Consider the following 22,399-nt stretch of genomic DNA (forward strand, 5'->3'; position numbering starts at 1 on the left):
CAGAACCAGACCCAGGTTTCCATGAGGTTGGCTTTTTCCTTTTGTAATTTTAGTACAACCTTTTGTTAATGTCATGATGACACTACAAGAGAAAGCAGGTCACAGACTTTTGAACACTCCTTTATGTCACAAGAGAAGACAAGGAGTGTGGATCAGCCACGTCCCACGTGGGAAGGCTGAGCTGTTATTGCTTGGCACATCTGTACACTCTGCAGAAATACTGCTGTGCAGGGATTTCCTACTGTGAGTTTTGTGGTGGCAAACAAAGGTTTTCTAAAGAGTTTGGGGATTGAATCATTGTTGCTAAATGAGATCTCTTGACTGGTTGATGAGAACGATGCTCAAACATTTTTTCATGTCTCCTTCTTTCATAATCTCTGTTCTCAAATGCAAGACCGCATGTGTGTGACTAGTAAAGGCTATATGCATAAAGGTTGTATATAGAATTCAACTCCTTGTCCAGTGAGAAAGTGATTATAATTTTAACTACATAACTGGACATTTGAGATGTATCTTGACTATTACTCAGATAGCACTGAACATTCTTCTGAAGCAGTTGGCCATAAAAACTGGTACTGCTTAGAAAACTATTTTTTTATTTGTTGTCTATTTCTGTGCACAAATGCAAAATTTCAGTTCTAGTACCTTGGTGGTTTCAAAAACTCTATCTCTGAAAAGACTGAGTGTACTGAACCTTCCAATCTTATTTCTGAAGAAAAACCAGCTTGACAGATAATTGTCAGCCATCTGTCACCAAACTGAAACACTGAAGCAGGCCAGTAGCAGAGGGAGATCCACCACCTGAACTACTCCTGAGAATGACAGAGGACTTACAGCATGTTTTATAGCAATTTACATCTGAAGTTTACTCAGAAGTTGTTATACATAAAGTGCAAAGGAGTGCAAATGAAGGAAAATTGTTGTTATGTTTGGGGTTGTTTTGTTTTGGGTTGATTTGGTTTAGTTTGTCTTCATCATCTGGGTTTGAGTCTGATTTCTGCCTTACTTAATACCTTAAAATTTTTATGAGGTTTGTGTAAGGCATAGAGTGAAAAACTTCTGAGAGAATTGGATTTGTGGACCTGCTGGTGAGGTGCCACAGAATAATTAAAGGACTGCAGCATCTTTTGTCTGAGGAGAAGCAGAGAGAGCTGGGACTGTTCAGCTTGGGCAAGAGCCAAGGAGATCTCACCAATGTGTGCAAATGCCTGAAAAGAGGAAGCAAAGAAGAGAGCCAGGCTCCTCTCAGTGCCCAGTGACAGGACAAGAGGCAATAGGAAAAAATTAAAATCCCTGAAATTCCACCAGAACATAAGACAGTTTTCTACTGGGACCAAAAATTTGCACAGGTTGACCAGAGAGATTGTGAAGTCTCATCTTCAGAGATATTCAAAAGCTGACTAAACACAGTCCCAGACAAGCAGCTGTAGGAGGCCCTTCTTGGACAAGATGACTTGCCCAGGTCACTTCTGACCTAAATCTTTGTTGCTCTTTGGCAAAGGCAGCTGGGGACACCCGGACAGGCACCATGAAAAGTGGGTGAACAGGAGTTCTGTGCGTAAGGATGGGAAAAGCACCAGGCTGACATCCAGTCCTGGACATCCAGTGATTTTCATTTTCTTTGCACTGTCCTTTTTTCATTTATGCATGTTTATTTTTCCTAGCCAGAGCAGTGTGTGTATAATATGTAAGCTGTAGCTGCTGGTGCCATCTCTGTGCTATTCTGTTGTTCCCCTGATTTTTATGACTGCTGAGGCTACTGGTAGTGGATTACTGGGTACCTGTGTGCTGAGTTTGTGGGGGTAATGTTGATACCCTTGCCTGAAAAACTGGCTCATAATAGTTCTGTACTTGTACAGAACTTGTACAAAATCTATAGCAGCTCCAAGGGTTCCTATTATACTAACAGAAGGTCACAAGAAACAGTTTAACTCTGGTGGGTATTCAGGCTTTACCTATGATTTCATTACAACCATTTTTAGAAAATTGCAGGCTCAGTATTTAATGCTAGAAGCTTCTCTTCTCCAAACTACTCTCTCCAAGGGAGGTACTGGGGTATCTCAATTTTTTATACCCTTACAGTAGTGTTGTCACCCTCAGTTTTTGTAAAATATCTCTAAACTTCTTTGTTGTTTATCAAATCATGTTTCTGAGGACAAGTACTACACCTCATCATGAAGACCTCTTATTTTTCAGAAGACCAAAGTGATTCAAACAGGATAAGGAAACAAAAAAAAAAAAACTGGTATAGTCCTTAGCAGCAGTTAAGCAAATATGAGTAATTTTCATAGGAAGTACACGACATTTAATTCTAGTCGTACTAACAGGAAATGAAATAAACAGAAATTGTGAAAAGTGAGAAGATTCCTAAGTAAGAAACTAGACAAAGCTTTTTGTGGATGGAGATCAAAAAGCCATTTAAGCTGCAAAACAACGAGTCATATGATTGTTACCTTAAATGGACCAACAGAATTTTGCAGAAGTGCTAGCTGTACATGTTTGTTCTCCACAGACCAAGAGAATTTAATGTTAATAATATCTAATAAGCTCTTGTAGATCAAGACAATTCTGTGGCTCACAATAAAGCAGGGAAGAAAGGATCTTCATCAGGCTGTTGTTTTCATGCACTCACATGGAGCACAGGTCATACACAGGTTGCTTTGAAACTTAATCCCTACACAGGATAAATCAGGCAAGATTTTCTTATCTAATTCTTATCTAAACCTGATTACTCTGGTGGTTTTTCTTACACTTTTTTCTTAGATACTTTCTTTCTTGTTCATTTTCATGGTCATAAGTTGTATCAATTCTGTATAGATGTAACACATGAACTTTACTTGCGTTACCAGAATTGTGTTGTTCCTGAAGTATTGGCTGATAGTGTACATCTAACTTTCCATTAAAGAGAGATCCCATTGCCTCTGGGGCAGGGTCCTTGAACTTCTCTGGTTTCCAGGCTGCTCATGGAAGCCAGCATGCTTTGTGGTGTGCTCTGTTGTCCTCAGACTAACCTGGATACATCAGCTCTGCTGATCATACAAAGCTTTGCAGGTATTTTCTGACTTCATTGCTAAAAGGGCTGGTCCCCAAATTTGTTTTTTCTTCTGCTTGTTATAATTATAAAACACTGAGTAATACTGGTTCTTTGGTATTCTACATTATTTATACCATAATTATGGTATAAATGAGTGCCAAAGTGGGACTAAAATACAAAGTGCTACACAAGACCCAGAAAGATAAGACTATCTTTGTTCTGACAAATAACACATTAAAAAGTTGAAAAATATTGGCTATTTTTTGAAATAGCCAATATTTTTCAATAGAAAATCAAATTGTTGTATCAAAAATTGTGGGAATGTAATTGATTTTATAGGATTGGTTATTAAATGGTAGCCCCCATTCTTTTATGAAAGGAGTGATAGGAAAGCTCTATTTTATTTTTATTAATTTTTTTAAGGTATGGCTACCTTGCACTTGCATCTACCTGCATCCTTTTACACCACTCAGTTGAAAAGTTTGCCAGTTCAGTAAGACATTTACTGATTCACATCCAGAGGTGTCTGGAGCCCAATGAAAAGGTGTCACTTACAGCCCTGTAAGTACGGTGATTGAAGTTCACAGAAGAGACAAAATGAAACTTGTGGGCTCAAGGGTTTTCCAGCAACATTAGAAGTTTCAGAGATGTTGAAAATTATTGATTTTCGTATGAAAAGCCACTACAGACTGGCTACATGACCCATTTATTCCATTTAGAGGAAAGCTGTTGACCATGGAGTACCACACCAAGGCAGTTTTGCATTCTGACTGTATTGCTTTCACCCAAGATCATCTTCTAGGAATAAACTAGCAATAGGAGGCTAATCTGCTGCCCACATGTCATGTGTGCTGAGGTTCAGTGCACCTCATCTGGCAAGCCTGACCAGCATTTGGAATGTTTAAATAGAGGCCACAGTTCACATGAGCACTAAAATGCACATAAACCCTCAGGCCATTATCCTCTCCACTTTCCAAAGTCTAAGACCTCCTCCCCTTGCTGGCTGTTGTTGTCCCTGCACCCCATCAGCACTTCAGTGCTAGTCGAGTGACTGTGGTGTGTAGATGGTTCTGTAGAGAAATGCATTTCCCAGAGCTGCTATGGGTGGGATGCTTGAAGAGCCCTGCTTGGCCTGTAGGCCGCATGCATGCTGGTGTGTGTAAATGGTCAGTGGGATTGAGGCTGGAGTGAATTATTTACCCAGCTTGTCTCACCTCTCTTCCTCCCAGAGCTGACACACGTTCTGGGCACAGGCACACCTGTGCCACCACAGAGGGACAAACAGCTCTGCTGCTGGACCTAACAGATCACGGTCACTTTGAGTCATTTCAGCTGCAGTTTGAACCACTTCTTCTGATCTGTTTAAAGTTTTCTATGTTGCTTTTGAAACATTAAACAAGTCAAATGCCTGTCCTGAGTGAATATTTCAAGGGCTTCCTTTTACATCCAACAAAAATGGTACCAAGGAAATTTTGTTCTAGACCAAAACCTGCTTTCTTCATCTTCTTGCACACACCTCAGCCAGTTGTCTCACCCAGGATCTTGACATTTGACTTAAAACCATCCTTGGCTTAACAGCCTCACATGGCTGGTGTTACTTCATGATTTCCAAGTCTATCCTTGGAGTGACGTTCTTGCCTGTCTGGAGTGGTACCTAAGAAACCTGCAGCATTTGACTGTGTTGGAAACAGGCCAGAGACAGAGACTGTCCAGTCTCTGACCACCTTTGTAGAAGAGTGATCATTTCTACTCTTTTACGTTTACCACCTCTATGATGGATATGCTGTGATCTTGCACATTATTTCCCAGTGCCCACGACTCTCAGTGGGCTTTTGAATTAACTTGATAGCCAAGGATGTCCTGGTCCTTCCACAGAGCCCTCCCTGGAGCCCTCTCTTTCACACTAAGCAGTCTACTGCTCCTACTGGGGCAAAATCTGCCCTGGAAAAAGATGACCGAATTTAAAATGCAAACACCTGATAGATGCTATACCCTGGAAAAAACACCCACCTCAAAAACTGAACAGGGAAATTCTAAACACCATGCAGTCCAGCTTCCTTATAGATAACAGATTTTCTAATCCTTTTCAGAGTAAATTAAGATTTTTTTCCCTTCTGGGCCATTACCTTTCAGAAAAGTGCTGCCATAAGGTTTTGTGGAAAAATTAAAAAAAAACCCAAAACACATTTGGCATGTTGAGAAATTAAACTAGCGCTCAACTACCCTTTCCTCACTTGACCACCACTTAAGTGAAAGAAGACTTCTCACATGATAGGGAAATTCTTCTTTCTTGGAAACCTTGACCCTGTTGCCAGTAAATATGGAGATATCGTTTAGAAAAACGTCACAGATGACTGTGGTCAAATTTGTTGAAAGTGGAGCAAGCCGTATAAAAAAGCACAGCAAAAATACCGATCAGCCACCACATGAGCAATAGGTTATCTGTGTGAGCATCTCGGGGAAGAAGCTACTTTGAGGGTTAACAAAATTAGGTTAACCTCTGTCATCTAACCAGTCTGGCTGCATCACACATGCTGCTGTGACTGTAGAGGCTCGAAGATTTGGGAGCGAAGATGAAAGGATGTTCTATTTTCAGATCTGGGCATTTTTTATTTCTGCTTTGTCTTTTTGCTGTGGAAGGCAAAAAGTCACCTACAGGAAAACATACCTGCCGAAAAGGACTCCTCTCCCAGGTGACAGAGAACCTGTATGTCAAGGCAACTAGTTTAAAATCATCTATTCCTGTAAGTTGATCCCACTAACTGAAAAAGTTTATTTTATTTATAGATGCTTCTTTATTAGTTTAATTACTGCACTTCTGGAAACTTTAATATGTTCAGTGATCTCTACAGTCCTGAGAGACGGGGTAGTGCAGCTACTTCTTTTGTAAAGGTGGTAAAAAATGATGCATAGAAGATGCATAGAGAGGCTGGATGAGTTTTCCATTAAAGAAATTTGCAGTTAGGCTAGGATTGAAATACAGATTTAGTGAGTCCTCACCCTACATCTGAAGAAGACAATGAAGATTAATATTATTGTTACTAAGTTTTGTACAAACCAGACTTATAACTGTCTCCCTTCCTCTGCCCGGGTTAATTAATACTATCATATTTTATTTTACAGAAGGATCTCATCAAGACCACAAGATTGCTTAAAAAGACTACAAAAATGCTGTTTATGGTAAGATTTATACTACCTATTTTCCTTTTTCTTACTTTGACTTTCCTTTGGTCAATAGAAACAGAAATATGTGATCAAAAGAAATGATAACTAATGCAAAAATCACTTGTGTTTAATTGGGACAGATATTTATGAAAGCCACATGCTTAGAGGAAGAGTGTTATTTCTGTTTCATGAAAGGGATATTCCCCTGGGATACGAAGGGATGGTTGATCATGGTAGGGGGAGAAAGAGGTGGATTTGGAAAGCCTGCCTGGAGGCATTTCTTTGTGGGCAGCTGAAGTGATGCTGTGCTGGGAGGTTGGGGTGAGGGTGTTTCTGGTCAGGGAGGAGTGTGCTTGTTGCAGCACTCCTCCTGTGAGCCCTGGCTGCATGTGAGCCTCCCAGGAATGCTTTCAGGCACCAGCCCCCACAGGAGAGCCAGAGCCACAGCCACTGTCCATGGCCGAGGCACCTTCTGCTGAGGGTGTGCAGCACCATGGATAGCCCGGGCATGCTGCAGGGAGCTGAGACACCCAAGGAGCTGCTTTGAGCTTAGCCCTCTGCAGGTGCACTGGAAGGGGATCATCAGAGTTCCCAGTGCAACTCAGCATGAGAAACAAGCCTTGGGGTGTCTAATTGTAAGTGTGTGAGACATTTTAGTTTTCTTCGTGCAGAGGTCTAGTCAGCAAGACCAACTGAGTTGGTTTATCCTTAAGTATGGACCTGTTAGCCTTTGATGCCCCCCGGATTTCACCAATTATCTTGGGAGTGAAGGCTCCTCACTTGTCTCTGGGACCTACACACAGATATCCACATTTGAGTGGTGTCATCTGCATCTGCATGAGCCTCCTGACAGGAATCTCTCACCTGACACTTCATTCCACTGCCTAAAAATAGGCATATAGTAGTTTGAAATACCTTTAGGTGTCCAAGAGAACCCACAGGTCAGGCAATAATACAATACAGAGCTGATGGGATGACTGATCTTTTCTGGAGCAGCAGTTGGGGATGGGCTGGATACCCTACAGCCTATCAAATGGCATGGGACAGTGATGTGGAGGAGTGGAAAAATGTCACATACAGTCACTCCAACAATTTGACCTAGATGGTCTGACTTAACTCCCCAATTTATCTTCCATTTACTCTTTGTGTATTAAGTATATTTGTTGCTGTCACTTCTGTTCTGTAAGACCATGATTGGTCTTACCAATACCCCTGTGCCTGCCAGCACAGCACCCTCCTGCCTTTCCTTCAGAAACCACAGAGGCAGATTGAGCTGTTTAAAACAAAAGGTCACAGGTCAATTGTATACTAAAATTAATAAAAATGGTTTTATTGATTGCAGACTTTCTAAACATGCATGTTTTATGAGGCTGAAATTTTAGCCTCATAAAAGTTGACTTTGGGGGTGTTCATTTGACAAATCATTACTTGATTTGCTTTCAGACAAACTGCACTGTTCGAGATCAGCTCCTCTCCTTCTATGTGAAAAATGTCTTCAGTCGTCTTGAAGTAGGAAGTGACAAGTTGTACTTCATTAGTGCCTTCCAGGCCCTGCAAGCAAACATGGATGCCTGTGTGAGTATATTCCTGAGAGTTAAGCTAACTTTGTCCATCTCAAAAGTTAGGGAAGGGCTCCATCCCAGTTTTTCAGCAGATGGAGAGGCAGAGGGTGATTCAGAGTCATGGTGTGACCCATGGCACAGGGGACCCAACTTCTTGAGGGCTTCTCCATTGGGCCCAGGGAAGTTTAACACCATTCATTCCCTCCCAGAGTGACCTTGTGGGGAGTGTGCAAGGTGGTGGAGATCCCATGGAGCCAAGCCACTTCCCTACTGATGATGCTACCTTGTGCTGCCCTCTCATCACTAAAGCTGCAAAGAAACAGGGTGGTCACAGGGAGAAATGAGGCTCTTCAAGTTTCTGTGATGTTACAGTGGTAATGCTTTCCTTCTTTAACAACTTACCCTCTGCTGGTGTGTAATCTTTACTCACATGTCATCTCTGCTCCTCCATACTGAATTTTGAAAGAACTGGTGGTGTCTCATGAGTGAGCAGGGACCACAATTACAATGCACACGGGAGCAGTTGCTATGTATTAGCTGTGCTCACAGTCAGACCAGGTTGTCAGAGAGTGATGCTGCCCACTGGCAAAATGTCTCCAGGTGCCCCAGAGAAGAGGCACTTTTACCAGCTCTGCCTAAGTAATGACAGGACAGCAGTTAGAGCACACTTTTGCCTGTGCATATACTCACTAACATACCAGGTAGATGCTGAGATGATCACTCGTTGGTCATTTCTCACATAATTTTTAAGGGTAAACAAGTAGTGACTGGGTGTGTCTTAAAACTAAATATCCTACGGGTATCCCTTTTCCTCTCCTAAACCTGAAGTCCTCACAAATAACAGTGTCCCAGAAAGTGGAGCCTGACCTAGGGTGAAATATAGCCATGGATATCCAGGCAAATGTCTGTTGTGATTTTAAAAAGTGAGAGAAGGATGCCAAGTCAATTAATTAATGAATTAAATTAATTGAAACTTTGACTAATCTGAGCTGCATGGTAGCACGAAAGAAAAGGACAGTGGTTCTACATGCATAAAAACATTTGCAATGCAAAACCAAACAGTTTCAGAGAATCTCTTTGCAGACCTCTCTGCAGAGGTCAGAACTGAACTGGGATATTTGCATAATGTACAAAGATTCAAATCCTAAAGGGAGAAAACTTCACCAGCTTTCAGGTTCTGTATTTCAAACCATGCTAAACTGCTGAGATTTACAGTCATTATTCACAGCAATCTGCTGTGATCATACTGCTGTGATTATTTGTGTCTGTCAAAATTCCAGAAAATGCTGTAATTCCAGAATGTGACAATATAATTTCAGATGATATAATATGCTTTATAGAGATTACATTTTTGTCTGGAGAAACAATTACATTCTATACAAATGCCAGTACTCACTGAGGAGTTTAGACTGTCAACTGTGACAGAATTCAGAATATCCAGTGACTGTAGCTTGTTAGATAACTTAGTAATACATTTGTTTCTGTCCTATGTGGAGACAAAATGCTGCAGGTTTCTCAGAGCTCCTGCATTCTTTTTCATAATTAGTGCCAGTGTTTTACCCAACACAAGTCTAAACATAACAACTTACCTTTTGGGTCATAAAACGTGCTGGTAAGAGTGATAAGACTGTCCCTGCTAGTAGGAAAACAACAGCTCTTTGAAAAATGATGGCTTACCATGATTTTCTAGGAGACATCTCATTTCTGGAAACTAATATTTTTTGAAATGTCTGTATTATTTCGAACCCAGCAATACAAAGCCATGTGAAAGAATAACAAAAATGATGAATAGAGTGAAAGTAATGGATCTTTTGCTTAAAGTAAACTTGAGATTTTTTTCATATATTACTCCTCAATAAATTAACACTCATTTGTCTGTGTACATAGCTCTTTAGTTGTTATTACCTAGTTGAGCTATAAGACGTTTATCAGAAGGGATTTCCTCCATGACAACGTAGTATGCAATTAATTTTTTACCTTTCAAGAATAAAGCTCTCTATACAGCTTAGGGAAACAGTGACACCTTTATAGACATATTCACCTTATATTCTTTCACAAATTCAGGCTGTAATTTGGCCAGCTAGAGGCACGTGTGCTAGCTAGAAATCCTAACAATATTTGCCTCCGAACCACTTCCCAAGACTTTATATTACAGTATTACAATTCTCATCCTGCCAGTTCTTGGTTTTGTCCAAACAAGGAGGCATTAATATTTTTCAATGATATAGAGGCCCAAGTTCAGTTTTTCAGAATTATGAGGTCTACACTGACCTCATTACTTGCTTGAGTGCCCTGATGAGAACAGGGTGAAGTTGCTTCTGAAGTCGGACTCATATTCCTACAGCTACAGCAGTAGTGCACTGCAGAAGTGTTTTCTCATATTTGAATGGAGTGTAGAAGGACAAAATATTCCTTGCAGAGCCTTTAATATTTCTCTATCATTTTAGGCAGAGCTTGTAGACCTCAATCTGATTTTTCAATACTCTAACTTGTTGGCCAGCTCATTTAGTTACATGCAGTATATGCAGGAAGATAGGAGTTTGTAATGTGCATCACCACTAAAGCAAACATACTCATTTAAGGCCAGTTCTGCTACCAAATAATGTTTTGTGGAAATCTGTATCATACAAGATAGAGATCATTAAAAAAAAAGCTCCAGGTTAGAAAGAACAGCCCCAGTTGGAAGATTTTTAAAAGTTTACTTTTATCAACATCTCTTTTAATGTCTTTTAAAGATTTGCTTTTTTTTCCACTTTCATCATGTGAGGTGACTTTGGGAAGCACAAAAGGTAACCTGAAAATGTTTGTGCTCCTTTTTAAAGTACTGCATGTGAGATAGAAAAGGACTAACCATTAATTTCAGAGGAGTTGTTTCCTTTCATGTGTTGAGATGAGGAACTTTGCCTTTTTTCTTTTCAAACATGTTGTCCTTGTTTGTAGATTGGAAACTATCAATTTTTTCTCTTTTTTTTCTCAGAAAGAATGTCTTTTTGACAGCCCAGGTAGCTGAGGATCAGCAAGGCATGTTGCTCAGAAAGCTTAGTCTGGCAACTCTGAAAAAACATTTGGAAAAGCTTTGGGTAGCCACTGCTGAGTGGCCAGAGATAGGGTGGTGAGGAGACAGTTAAGCCCTCCAGACTGCAATTAATCAGACAGTGGAGAAATGGGCAGGGAAGCAGAGAAAAACATAAATTAACTTTATAAACATATTTGGAGGGCTTGCAAAAATGTGCAAATTTGCTCCCTGTACTTTGCAATGGTCTTTGGCCCTTAGCCTTGCCTTCTCTCAGGTTTAGAAGTTCTGAGGGTTCAGAGCTAAAGGACCTTGAATCTTGGAGCTAGGATATGATTTGCAAAAGCTGTAACTGCAACCTATGTACAGATTCCTAGGATAAATAGAAAGTGTTTAATAAGAAAACTGAGAGGTACTCATAGTATCAATTTTGGGTGTTGTGAACTCAACTTGGCAGGAAGCGTGCAGTTAATAGAACACATTTGAAGTATTGGGAGATGATGAAATGATGCTGAGTTCACACATTTTACTGGTAGCCCTACAGTGCCACACTGTGGACTGGACTCTTCCTCATCACTGTGTCTTTATATCAGCATCTTTGGGTTTTTTTCATCCTTCAGCTTCCGTGTGCTCCATCCACAAGGTTAACTTCTGCAGTCAAAAAGTTAAAGAGAGTGTTTCTTAAGGTAAGAGCAGGAGATGCTGGCTCCTCCTTACACTTTTCAAGGGCTGTAGTGAGTTTCTTTTCTGATGCCTTTATCTTCTCAACAGCTTGGAGATCAGGGAATCTACAAGGCCATCCATGAACTGGACATTCTCCTTCCCTGGATTCAGGCCTACGTACAAACCATCATATGAAGAATGAGGAGGTGACAGACAGTGTGCTGCTTCTGCAAGAAGAACAGATGAATACCCAAAAGGCTGAAAGTGAACTGAGAGCTGGATGATAGATGTGCCTGGCAGTAACTCCTTCCAATGGAAAAAGACCCTCTGTAACACAAGTGGCATAACGAGGGCTTTTCATAAGCTTTCCTGATTGACCTGGCACAGCAGGTTAACTGCTGAGGAGCAGTTAGAGCATGCTGCTGTGCATCCCACCCTGCCTGCTGCCTCGTGGGCAGCCCCCAAAGGCACCGCACCAGCAGAACGTGGGATCTGCTACCCTGCACATCAGACACAATGTCCCACGTGCTGTGGGCATGGTCTTGCTGTGCCTTGTGCCACCCTGTGTGAATACAGTTCAAAGAAAAGAGGATCACTTCAGAAAATCCCACCCCTAAGCTATATTTCCTTTGGGGCTTGTGGTTATAGATATATAACAGTATACACAAGCCATTCTACATGTAAATAAGAAAAATAATTATATACTGCTCATCTTTATTATTAATTTAAAGTAATAATTGATCCCTAATAAAAAATACACAATTAATGTAAAAACTTTTTTTCAGACTCATGCATGAGCTTTAGATGTCACATGATCTACATGAGATCAGACACTCAGAAAACACAACAAATGGATTACTTTCACTAGGATTGTAAAATTATTTGTGAGAAGTTTGTGGAAGTTGAGGGTAGTGGTTCCAAAATGTGTTTCATATAGTACAGAATAAAGACGGAATTCTAGTTTTGTCACATTTTTAAAGATTTACCAAGAGAAAATATCTAGGCGATGAACACCTTCCCTTTCACGGTGCGCTAAGTCCCGGATAGGTGGGAACAGGGGCATGACAGAGGCCCTGTTTGAGCTCTGCAGAGTCCCAGCTACCTGCGGAGCTTTGTCACAGGAACAAAAGGCAGCAGCAGCACAGGCCCTGGGGTGGAACTGGGATAACTCCATTCAGTGGCAAAACTCCCCGAGTCCGGGATCCCAGCACCCCTAACTGAGGGCAGACAACAGCTCATAAATGGGGGGGATGTGTCAGGGGATGATACAATCTTCAACTAATTGGGAGAACTGGGGGTGGAGCACAAGGCGGGGAATAGAGTGTGTAAACCAATGGAGGATTTCAAGGGAGGAGAACAGTTTAAGTAAACTAATGGGGTTTCAAAGCATTCAAAATTGACAGGGAAGTTTCTAAAGGGAAGGGCAGGCTCGGGGAGGGATTGACATTTAATAGAAGGAGGAGTAAGGAAGGTTCTGGGGAAAGGGGTAGGGACAGGAGGGCTTAACAACTGGGGAGGGGATTTAAAACTTGGCAGGGAGTAGCTGGGTAACCAACAAAAAAACGGACACTTAACTGAATAACAGGGGGAGGACAATACAGAGGGGTTGCAAACCCACAAATTAAACAGTGAACATGCCAAATAAAAAAAAAAAAAACATACTACAACAATTCCCAGTCTGTATGTTTGGCAGTTCCATAGGGCTAAGATTCTGCAAATCTTCAAATCTCATAGTTCTACTTTGTCAGGAGCATTTGAAACCATTAGTGTGATGACACTGATAGTCTGAGCTAGTTCCTCTTCTGGGAAATGTCTAACACAAGGGAGTTGCTATTAAAAATACATTTTTTTTCAGTTGAAGACAAAATGGTTAATTAGGGGGACAGTGGAAAATTTGTTGTCATGGTCTTTTTTGAGCATGTAATTTAACTTTTAATTAACACAATGTCTCTTTTCATGGATTTTCCCACACCCATTAATTTTTGAAATTCAAGTTTGCTCTCAGTTTCAGTGTTTTTTGTCCAAACTCTGGTCAATGGAATAAAAAATTGTCCATGGGCATGGCCTCTCCAGCCTTCATCAGACATAAGTGTCTAGTATTTGCTGTGGTAGGGAGCAGTAGCTGGGATCTGGAGCCCTGTGGGAGCTGGAGGGACTGCTGCTTCCCTGCCTCAGAAGGGAGCCAGTGACACCTGCAAAGACAAAAACTGCCACCGTTAGTTGGGAAGATCCCTGGGCAATGGTTTCAGGTGATTCAGGTAGCCAGAGACTTCTCTTGTGGAAATTTTGCGCATCCAGTCAGTGATGACACACGAAGTGGCGCAGGACCTTTAGGAAGGGCAAGTAACACCTTTCCTGCCACCCTGCATTCCTGGGGTCAGCCCTGCAGTGGACATGGACAGCTGGCACTCCTCTCACAGCAGGGTTTGAGGCCAGGCTGCAGCAAAGCTCAGCCTCCCTTCCTCTGACAAGGAAATCAAGCTATTTTATGGCATAAAAGCTAAGGATTTGTGTATGTCAGCCCTCATTTTCCATATGGCTTGGGACACTTTGCGGATTTTTAGTTGCCTTGTCTATAAAATGAAAGTACCTCTGGGAATGATGCATCCCTTCGTACAGTAGTGAAAATCACATTTGCAAACCAATTAAACACTCCTGGATGAAAGCCAAAATATAGCATCTGCAAAATAAAGGGCATTACCTAAGGCAAAACTATTGTGGTAATACATGGCATATTCAGGCTTCCTAACAAAAAATATTGTTTTGATTCTTCACAAAAACATAGCAAAATAATTGGTATTAAATATATTCAACTGTCAATTCAAAGTAATAAGTATGGACAAAAGCTTGTTGCCTTTTAAACCCGGAGAAGTGAAGGACTGCATTTTAATTTTACAGAGGAGACTCTAGGTGTCACTCTTAGAAAACAAGATTCATGTTAGTCTCATGAACTGCTGACTTCAGCTGATTGAGAAAGTGTTTGAGCATATTTCATAAATAGTTTTCTTGAGTGGAAACTGAGATAGATATTCAGTTAAGTCAGAAAGATTCAACTATTTCATTTCAATTGCCACTAATGTAGACTTGAAAAAAAATGCAGGGTGAAAACGATGGGCATATAGCAATGAATTGATTTATTATGAAGTCTCTAGTTTTACTAAAGAATTCTTATGTGACTATAGAAAAGTTCCTTTTTTAAGGTACTTTTCTCCTTTGACAAATGGGAAAACTTGTCTATCAATTATTTGTTCAAGTTAATTCAGTGTACAGAAATCCTCAGAAGGAAATTATTTCCTGTGCAATGTTAATTGATGTAACCGTTGCTTAGGGTGGCTTGTCTCATCACAATGTTTTGGTCTTTTTGAAGCAGTGACTCTTATTATGTGTAAAAAAAAAGGTATTTTATGACTGTTACTGCAAAAGCAAGAATGAAAAATACATGGCTGTGCATTGAAATTATCACTAGACCAAAACTTCTTGAGAAACACTTATCTAGTGGAAAGTAGCAGTATTGCAAAATTGCACATGCAGTTTTGGTATTATGTAAATAGTACAGCAACAGTCAGTGAAGACAATTTCCATCACATACAAGATCATGTACAATTTTCTGATTTCCCTGAAGTGTTTTTTTTCTCTCAAGTGCAAAATCTTCAGAGCAGAGGTTATCACTTAATAAATAATTTTTGCTGTAGGTCCAACTGTCTATAGCAATCTCCTCATCTCAGCTACAGCCCTGGTGTTATAATGTAGTCATAGAATCATGGAATCATAACATCATGGAATTGTTCAGGTTCGAAAAGGTCATTCAAATCCTCCAGTCCAGCCATTAACCCAGCACTGACAAATCCACCACAAAACCATGTCCCCAAGTGCCACATCCACAGGTCTTTTACCTACCTCCAGGGACGGACACTCAGTCACTTCCCTGGGCAGCCTGTTCCAGTGCTTGACAACCTTTCTTGGTTGCAACTTGACAGTGCTTTCAGAGAATATTTCCTTACCTCCAATCTAAACAAGTCCTGGCAAATGCTGGGACAGTTTCCCTTGGAGAGCTTTAGAAGGATTAGAACATTAGATTAGAAGACTGTTTCCTGAAACATGGAACTAAGAATGGTATTTGGACAATGATGCAACTTGTGTTGGATTTGTCTGTTTGGTCACAGTTTCTTTGAGCCCACAACATACACTGATTCCTAGGGACTGTAACAGCAGACTCTTCACTGCAGAGATGTGTGGCCAAAGGTGAAATGCTCGAAGTTTTGGCCTACTGATTAATGAGATGGTCCCCCAATGAGAAGCCAGTGAGCCCAGACACTTAGGTCATCCTCCCCTCAGGGGTTGTGGGGCTGCCAGGAGAAGGGGTGGCTGGGCAGGCAGTGCTGTACAGGAATGGGAGGGATACAGCAGCCCCTGCTCAGATGCAGTGGTCACCTTACAGCTTCTTCCATCTTTAGCCAGCCTTCTTCATGCTGCAAATAATGACTGCCCTGCCTGGGGCTACTCCCTCCTAAATACTGCCAGGAGCTGCTGAGCTGTGGAGAATGGTCTCACCTCAAATCTGTTTTCATTGAAAAATCAGTGTTTAGATTCACATTCCCATTCTGTTGGCTTCAGTGGAAGAGTGATTTGGGAACATAAAGGCAGCCAGTAGATTTCTTGCTCCAAAGAGCATTGACTGGCAGAGGAGGAGCCACAGGAATACCATCAATTGAGGGTGGAGATTATAATGGAATAAAGTGAAATATGTCAGAAGAAAGTTTGGATTGCAAAATGTTATGGATAATGGGGTTTTTTTCAGTTCTTTGGATGGAGTGGGTTGATGAAAGGCATCAATGATCATAAAGCCACAGGGTCCACAGGATAAATGAGGCTGTCACAGGACTCTGCAGGCTTCTGGCCCGACCTCCTGCTCAAAGCAGGGCACACCAGGAGATCAAACCAGGCTGCTCAGGGCTTTATCCAGCTGGATCTTGAAAAATCTCTGATAGGAGCCATGGAGGGCTGACTTTGAAGGGCCATTGCATAATTTCCAGATGGGTAAAGTATTACAGAGCTGAATGGAGCCATAGCTGAAGAAGAAGATTTCCATAGTTGAAAGGCAACCTATGAGAACTGCCTGGTCACAAAATATTTGTGTGAGGTGAATGATAAATTGCAGGCAAGTGTCGAGTCCTGTGAGAGGAAAGGATTGAATGAATTTTGAAACAGAATTAAGGGAGATGAGAAGTCACAGATATTTCACTTCTGGTAAATTATTTCTGAAGGTTGCAGACCCCTCTCAATTTATACTGAGGTTTTTGATCCAAAGCCTTGGGCATGGAAACCAGCCCACTCCTGAGCTGGCTCCTGACTCCTCTCCTTGCAGCACGGGCACTGCCAGGGAAATTTGTAATGTGAGGCCCGTAAAAAGTTCATGCAGTTCATGCTCCTTGGCCATTGACTCTGGATATCCCCAGAGTGCCCTATCTTCTCACCCCAGAGATGGGGTTATGATGACCTTTTTAGAGTTTTGTTGGCTTCTGGTAGGTTTTCGGCCTCAGAAAACTGGCAAAGAGCAGAAGATCATGTTATGCTAGGATATTAAAGTAATATCAGCTGTCTGATTATCATTCCCTGACTTTTGAATTGTCATAGATAGAAATCTGAGAAAACACAAATTTAATTCTGTTTAGTGGAAGAGGGTGTATAGATGTAGAGGCAGCCTGAGGAGGAAGGGTGTAGAAGAGGAGTGATGATGGGTGAACAGAGGAGCCTAGGGGGTTTGGGTTTTGTCCCTATGTCTCAGCATGTTGCTGTATTTTGCACATTAAAAAAATCTACTTAAAGAAAGCGGGACGTAAAGTTTCTAGCAGCTGCAGTTGCAGAGAAAAGAATGAAACTTAAACAGAAATTATGAATGAGGTTATATATAGATTATAAGGTGCACTCAGATATTGTAGATACTAAGATACTGAGGTGTGAACAGGTTTGGTTTTGCTTTTCAAACAGCCCTTTAATCAATTGTGTTTCTTCATATCTAATAAAATAATATTTTTCTTCTATTTAAGACCTCAAAAAGGCTTTCACACACTTGACATAAAAATAGATTGGGGGTTAACGACGTACATCACTTGCTAATATTAACCAATGGATGCTTTTCCTTCCACTTTCTGCCATTGCTGCTTATTCAAGTTGTTTTGGCTGTGCTTTCAAACAAGCTGATGGAAGGAAGTAGCTTCCTTGAAGTAGCCGTGGTGCAGGGGGGCCTTTTGTCTGCTTGCTTCTTCTAAAGATTCAATGAGCAGTTGTTAACAGCAGAATACACCCTGCTGGATTTGTTGCTGAAGGTGAAGCTTGTAGCCCGTGTTGATCATTGGTAAAGCACCATCCACTATTTTCTGATTTTTCCCTCCCCATGTGAAAGATGAAGTGGTTTGTGCCAGCCCAGCTGGTTTTCCCTAACCACGCGTGAAGAACCCGCTGACATCTCCTAGGCAGACTTTGTCATGTCAGTCTAAAGGTTTTCTCTGTTCCTGTGTAGTCACTGAGGAATAACCAGTAGCAATTTCCAAGTGATGAAGAAAGCTCTCAGAGATAAACCACAGGTGCCTTAAATTACTCACTTGATAAAGCTATTTACAAGTGAGCCTCTTAGATGTGAGGAAAAACATTTTTTTGTGAATGAGAAACCACAGGCTGTCAGTGGAAAAGACAACCTGTTTTTCTACCCGCTCTGGGGGAAAGAGTGCTTCACGTACCGCGATACCCGCGAGGGCCACGGATGTGAATCCCAAGGTGGAGCACAGCTGCAGTGCAGAAGGAGAAATTGAAAGTTTGGAGAAAATTGCAGGGTTGAGGGATAAAAAAATGGGTTGCGGTGTCAGATTGCAATTTGACTGCAGTTTGAGTCAGTCGTTTGGCCTCTTTGAGACCAGCAAACTGAGCTTGCATGACCCGTGCCCCTAAAAAGCCTGCTGATACCAAAGGGTGATTGTGGCAAATATCTGAATGATATGGACTACACTAAGCTGATAGATAAGTTCAGCACAATCTAAAATCATCTGAAGCAAGACCCTGGTGCTCATTCCTCTATATAGAAAAAATGACTCTTTGGGGATGTTTTATAGAAGGAAAGGAGGAAGTCATGCTAATCTAGTGGCAATCTATTAAAAAGTGCTTCCACAGCCTAAACTTCAGAGTGAGGGTTTCACTCATGAGTGTAAAAAGATTTAAGAATTGTTGCAAACTGCATGTCTTGTAATATGGCAAAAAGAGTGAATATATGTGCTCAACTCGTCTCCATGTGAGGATTTACTGAGAGGAAGAAGAAAGATATAATTTTTGTATCTGACTTCACTATTGATTTTCTGAGTCTGCTCCAGCTTTTCCCTTCTTTGAAACTTTGAAATATTGCAAAGGATTTAAAGAAAAGTTATATGAAAATTTGCCCTCCGGTACAAGACATTAAACATACCAGTTCAATCCCTGGTATTGAGAGGGAAGATAAAAAAATCTTCCCAAATGAGAGGGAAGATAAAAAAATCAGCCCGCTGCAATTGATCTATTAAAATGACTTCATAAGAAACTCCGTGTTTCCTCAGTTAGACGGAAGAAAGCACAGCAAAGTTGTACTCTTCAGTGCTAAAAATCCAGGAAATTCAGTTAGGCTGGAACTAGGAATAAGACTGATACTGACTAGACCAACTGGTATAAATGATCACCATTAAGACTGTAAATGGAATCTCAGAGTATCTCATAATTTACGTCAGCTACTTTATGTCCATATACTGAGCACAGGAGTGAAATGAGTTCCTCTGAAATGTTTAACCTATGAACCCATCTCTGTTTCTTTTTTAGGAAGGCTGTTGCAGAGTTTCACATTCCGATTGTCAGAAGCCTTTCATTTTCTGGCCTGAGTTTACTCATGGACAGTTTATAGACATTTTGTCTAGTGTCAGTTTATTCTGTTAGCCTAGATGACTAACTGGATTTGCTGTTTTGCTGTAATGTAGTTCAAATAAGAGCTGGGTCTTCTCAGTTTTTGTTTTTCTAAAGTTGAACAATACCAATTTTTCTAGTCTTCTTTTATAAAGTAGGAGCTCTCTTGGTATTCTGGACCATTTCTAGTTTGAACTAATCTATATAACACAGGGTTAACTCACAAATGTACTTTGGCATTGCTCCCCTCAGTCTTCTGGAAACACCTCACCCAGTTAACCTTCCCAGTGTCAATTTCCATTGCAGCATTGCCTTGATGGTTCCTGTGATGAGGAATGGCATCATGGAGTCATTCTCCTCCTCCAACCTCCAACCTCCTCCAACCTTCTTTTGTGTTTGCCACTGTAGGTTAGTTGTTTAGGATCCTGTCATGACCTGTATTGAATACTTGAAGGTTGATTCTACCACTTCTTTGGGCAGCTCACTCCAACATTTAATGTTTCTCATGCTGAAACAATTCGAGCGTGTTGCACAGCGTCCTTTCACTGTGCCCTGTGTGGAAAGAGTACCTCCACCTTCTTTGTAACTACATTTTGGGCAGTGGAAAACTGCAATCAGATACCCCTGAACCTTCTTGTCTTGTGGCTGAATAAATCAAATTCCTTATGTTTTTCTTCATAAGTAGAGATCTTCAACCCTCTCATCACATTGAAGGCCACTGGCAGAACATTCTCACATTTCTCAGTGTCTCTTGAGCTGGGGGACCTAAGCTGATTGCCCTGTAGTGGGTGTGGACTGAGAAGTGCCAAGCAGAATGGGAGAGAGATCATCCTGTGACCTGCTGGCTGCAGTTCTGCTGATGCAGCCCAGGACACTGTTTGCTTTCACAGCTGCCAAGATGAAATCCACTTCCATTCAGCCATCCACCAGCACTTCCAGGTCCTCAACAACAGACTTGCAGTCCTGTCTGTCTTATTTTTTTCATTAACTTTTGAGGCAGATTCAAAATAATTTTGCACTTACGACTTGCAGATACCCCAGTCTTATCAGAGAATGAGCATCTACTGTAATGGTATCTTTTGCAGGAGTACTAACCCTCTGTCAAAAAGACCCACACATCATTCTAAATCTGTGAATATCAGCAAAGCATAACCTTCTGATTTGGGATGACTGAAAAAACAAAGTGAATCCATGCCTTCAACTAAGCAACATTTCATTATCACTGACTCCTAGACACACATTTCCCATTAACTTCCATGGAAGCAGAGGAGGAACTGATGTATCCCACCACAGACTCTTTTAAGTGCAATTCAAGATGCAATACCATAAATTAGAAGGATTTTAATGTGTTTCCATGTGTACCTATATATGAGAAGACCCATGACTTTTTTCAAATATTTAATTGTTTCTTCCACAAATATTTATTGCTATACAATTCTCTGTCTACTTGTATCTGATTATTCTGGTTCAGGATTTAGTACAAAGAACATTTTAATTTCATAATTTCATGCTTCCCATTGCTTAGACCATTCCTCTTCAGTGCATAACCATTTCAGGTAAGATCAGAAATTGTTGCAAGGTAACTTATGTCCTCAGTAGCAAAATTAGCAGTACTGTAGGAGCAGATTAGTAGGTTACAAACATTGGTGTTGAGGACCCAAATTACACACTGTGCTTGTTCTGAGCTTATTTTGAACCAACTCTAGCCTGGTCCTGTGGCCTAAGCTCCTGTTAACAATTGGATAACATCACGAGAATTTCTGAAAACACTTTCCAGTTTTATTTTATCTGAGAGGAACTAAATTTTGCTAGCTCCCAGAGTGCTCCCAAATGCAAGCCAAAGGGAAGTGAGTAGTGATCCTGAGATTGGTTTTAAGTTCCCATATGTAGAATAACTGGCACACAAACACAGAGGATCTCACTGGTGTGTCATTTTGCCTTATATGAGCAGAAAAAAAAATAAAAGTCAGTCTAAAACGTCTTTGAGCTTTTTTTTTTAGCAGCTATTGAACCAGAATTGATGGTTCTCCAAAAGAAAATTCTCTTATGCAAAGGGCAGAGCAGTTCAAGTGCTGATGGAAACCAGAGTTGGTGTGCCTGAATTCTGAGCTCTCTGCAGTTAATACTCAACTTGCCTGTGTGCTTTTGCAAAGCTGTGAAAGGACTGTTGTACTTTGCTTGTGCACACGGAGGCAGAGGTAGAACACCATAGTTAAAGTCTAGAGTATCACAAATCCTCTGCTACTGATATCTACACTAGCTAGATTAAAATAAACCCACTCTTGCTGTTGTGGCAATATGCTACAATTTTCCCTTCAGTTTTGCTGCATAGATATGCACAGAATGGGCTGGTCTGGCAAAGCAGAAGTACTGAAAAGGATGAAGTGAAAGCCCAGAGCCCTGTACATATTATTACAAAACAGAACGATCAATTTAAGTGGCAGGAGAAGGTTTCTTTCTCTACTATTTTTCATAGGTTTTGGAAGTTTTTCATGATTGCCATATAGATTTTCCTAGATATTAATAGAGATATTAATAAAATTAATACTTTCCTAAATTAATAACTCTTGCATAATTGATTAAATTAATATTCTTTTGTAACAACTAAACAGCAGTGCTAGGAGAGGTATTTCCCTCCTTATGGTAACTAACTCATATAGACACTTTAAAATACCAACACGTGGTCCATCATTAGTAGACAAATCTTCTTGTTGCTTAGCTGTCAAATTCAGTGAAGGTGGCAGGAGTTAAATTAGCTGTGAGGCTTTTGAATCTCTCAAAATCAGAAGAAACTGCTGACTGCTCAAAAGTTACTGACAAGGAAGGAACCGACAGCTAAAAAACTGCAGAAGTTTCATTTCCTTAGGAAAAGATTAACAAGTCAACCTGCCACATTTTGACTACTTAAAAGTATGGTACTTGAAACTGTATTTTGTTCTTCTTGAAAAAAGCATTTTTGTTGCAGTTTGTGGGAAAAGAAAGAGCAATATTTGTTTATTTTATTGTATTTTTAAAACCTTGTTTTATTTCATTTTGGATCAGAGA

The 22,399-nt window shown here is 40.8% G+C and overlaps 1 protein-coding gene across 1 annotated transcript; it reads left to right on the forward strand.

The window, feature by feature from the left end:
- The first annotated feature begins 5,607 nt into the window (after nt 1–5,607).
- IL26 (interleukin 26) lies at nt 5,608–11,632 on the forward strand. The gene is made up of 5 exons (XM_074540230.1): nt 5,608–5,778; nt 6,158–6,214; nt 7,643–7,774; nt 11,395–11,460; nt 11,546–11,632. The coding sequence occupies exons 1-5, from the start codon at nt 5,608–5,610 to the stop codon at nt 11,630–11,632; spliced, it is 513 nt and encodes a 170-aa protein (XP_074396331.1).
- Nucleotides 11,633–22,399: the final 10,767 nt, after the last annotated feature.

Source organism: Zonotrichia albicollis, chromosome 4 (assembly GCF_047830755.1).
Source record: "Zonotrichia albicollis isolate bZonAlb1 chromosome 4, bZonAlb1.hap1, whole genome shotgun sequence".
Classification (NCBI taxonomy): Eukaryota; Metazoa; Chordata; class Aves; order Passeriformes; family Passerellidae; genus Zonotrichia; species Zonotrichia albicollis.

Coding starts and splice junctions, on each gene's coding strand:
- IL26 (XM_074540230.1), top strand. CDS start 5,608: ATGAAAGGATGTTCTATTTTCAGATCTGGGCATTTTTTATTTCTGCTT. Junction 7,775..11,394: donor AAGCAAACATGGATGCCTGT/GTGAGTATATTC, acceptor TTCATCCTTCAG/CTTCCGTGTGCTCCATCCAC. Junction 11,461..11,545: donor TAAAGAGAGTGTTTCTTAAG/GTAAGAGCAGGA, acceptor TCTTCTCAACAG/CTTGGAGATCAGGGAATCTA.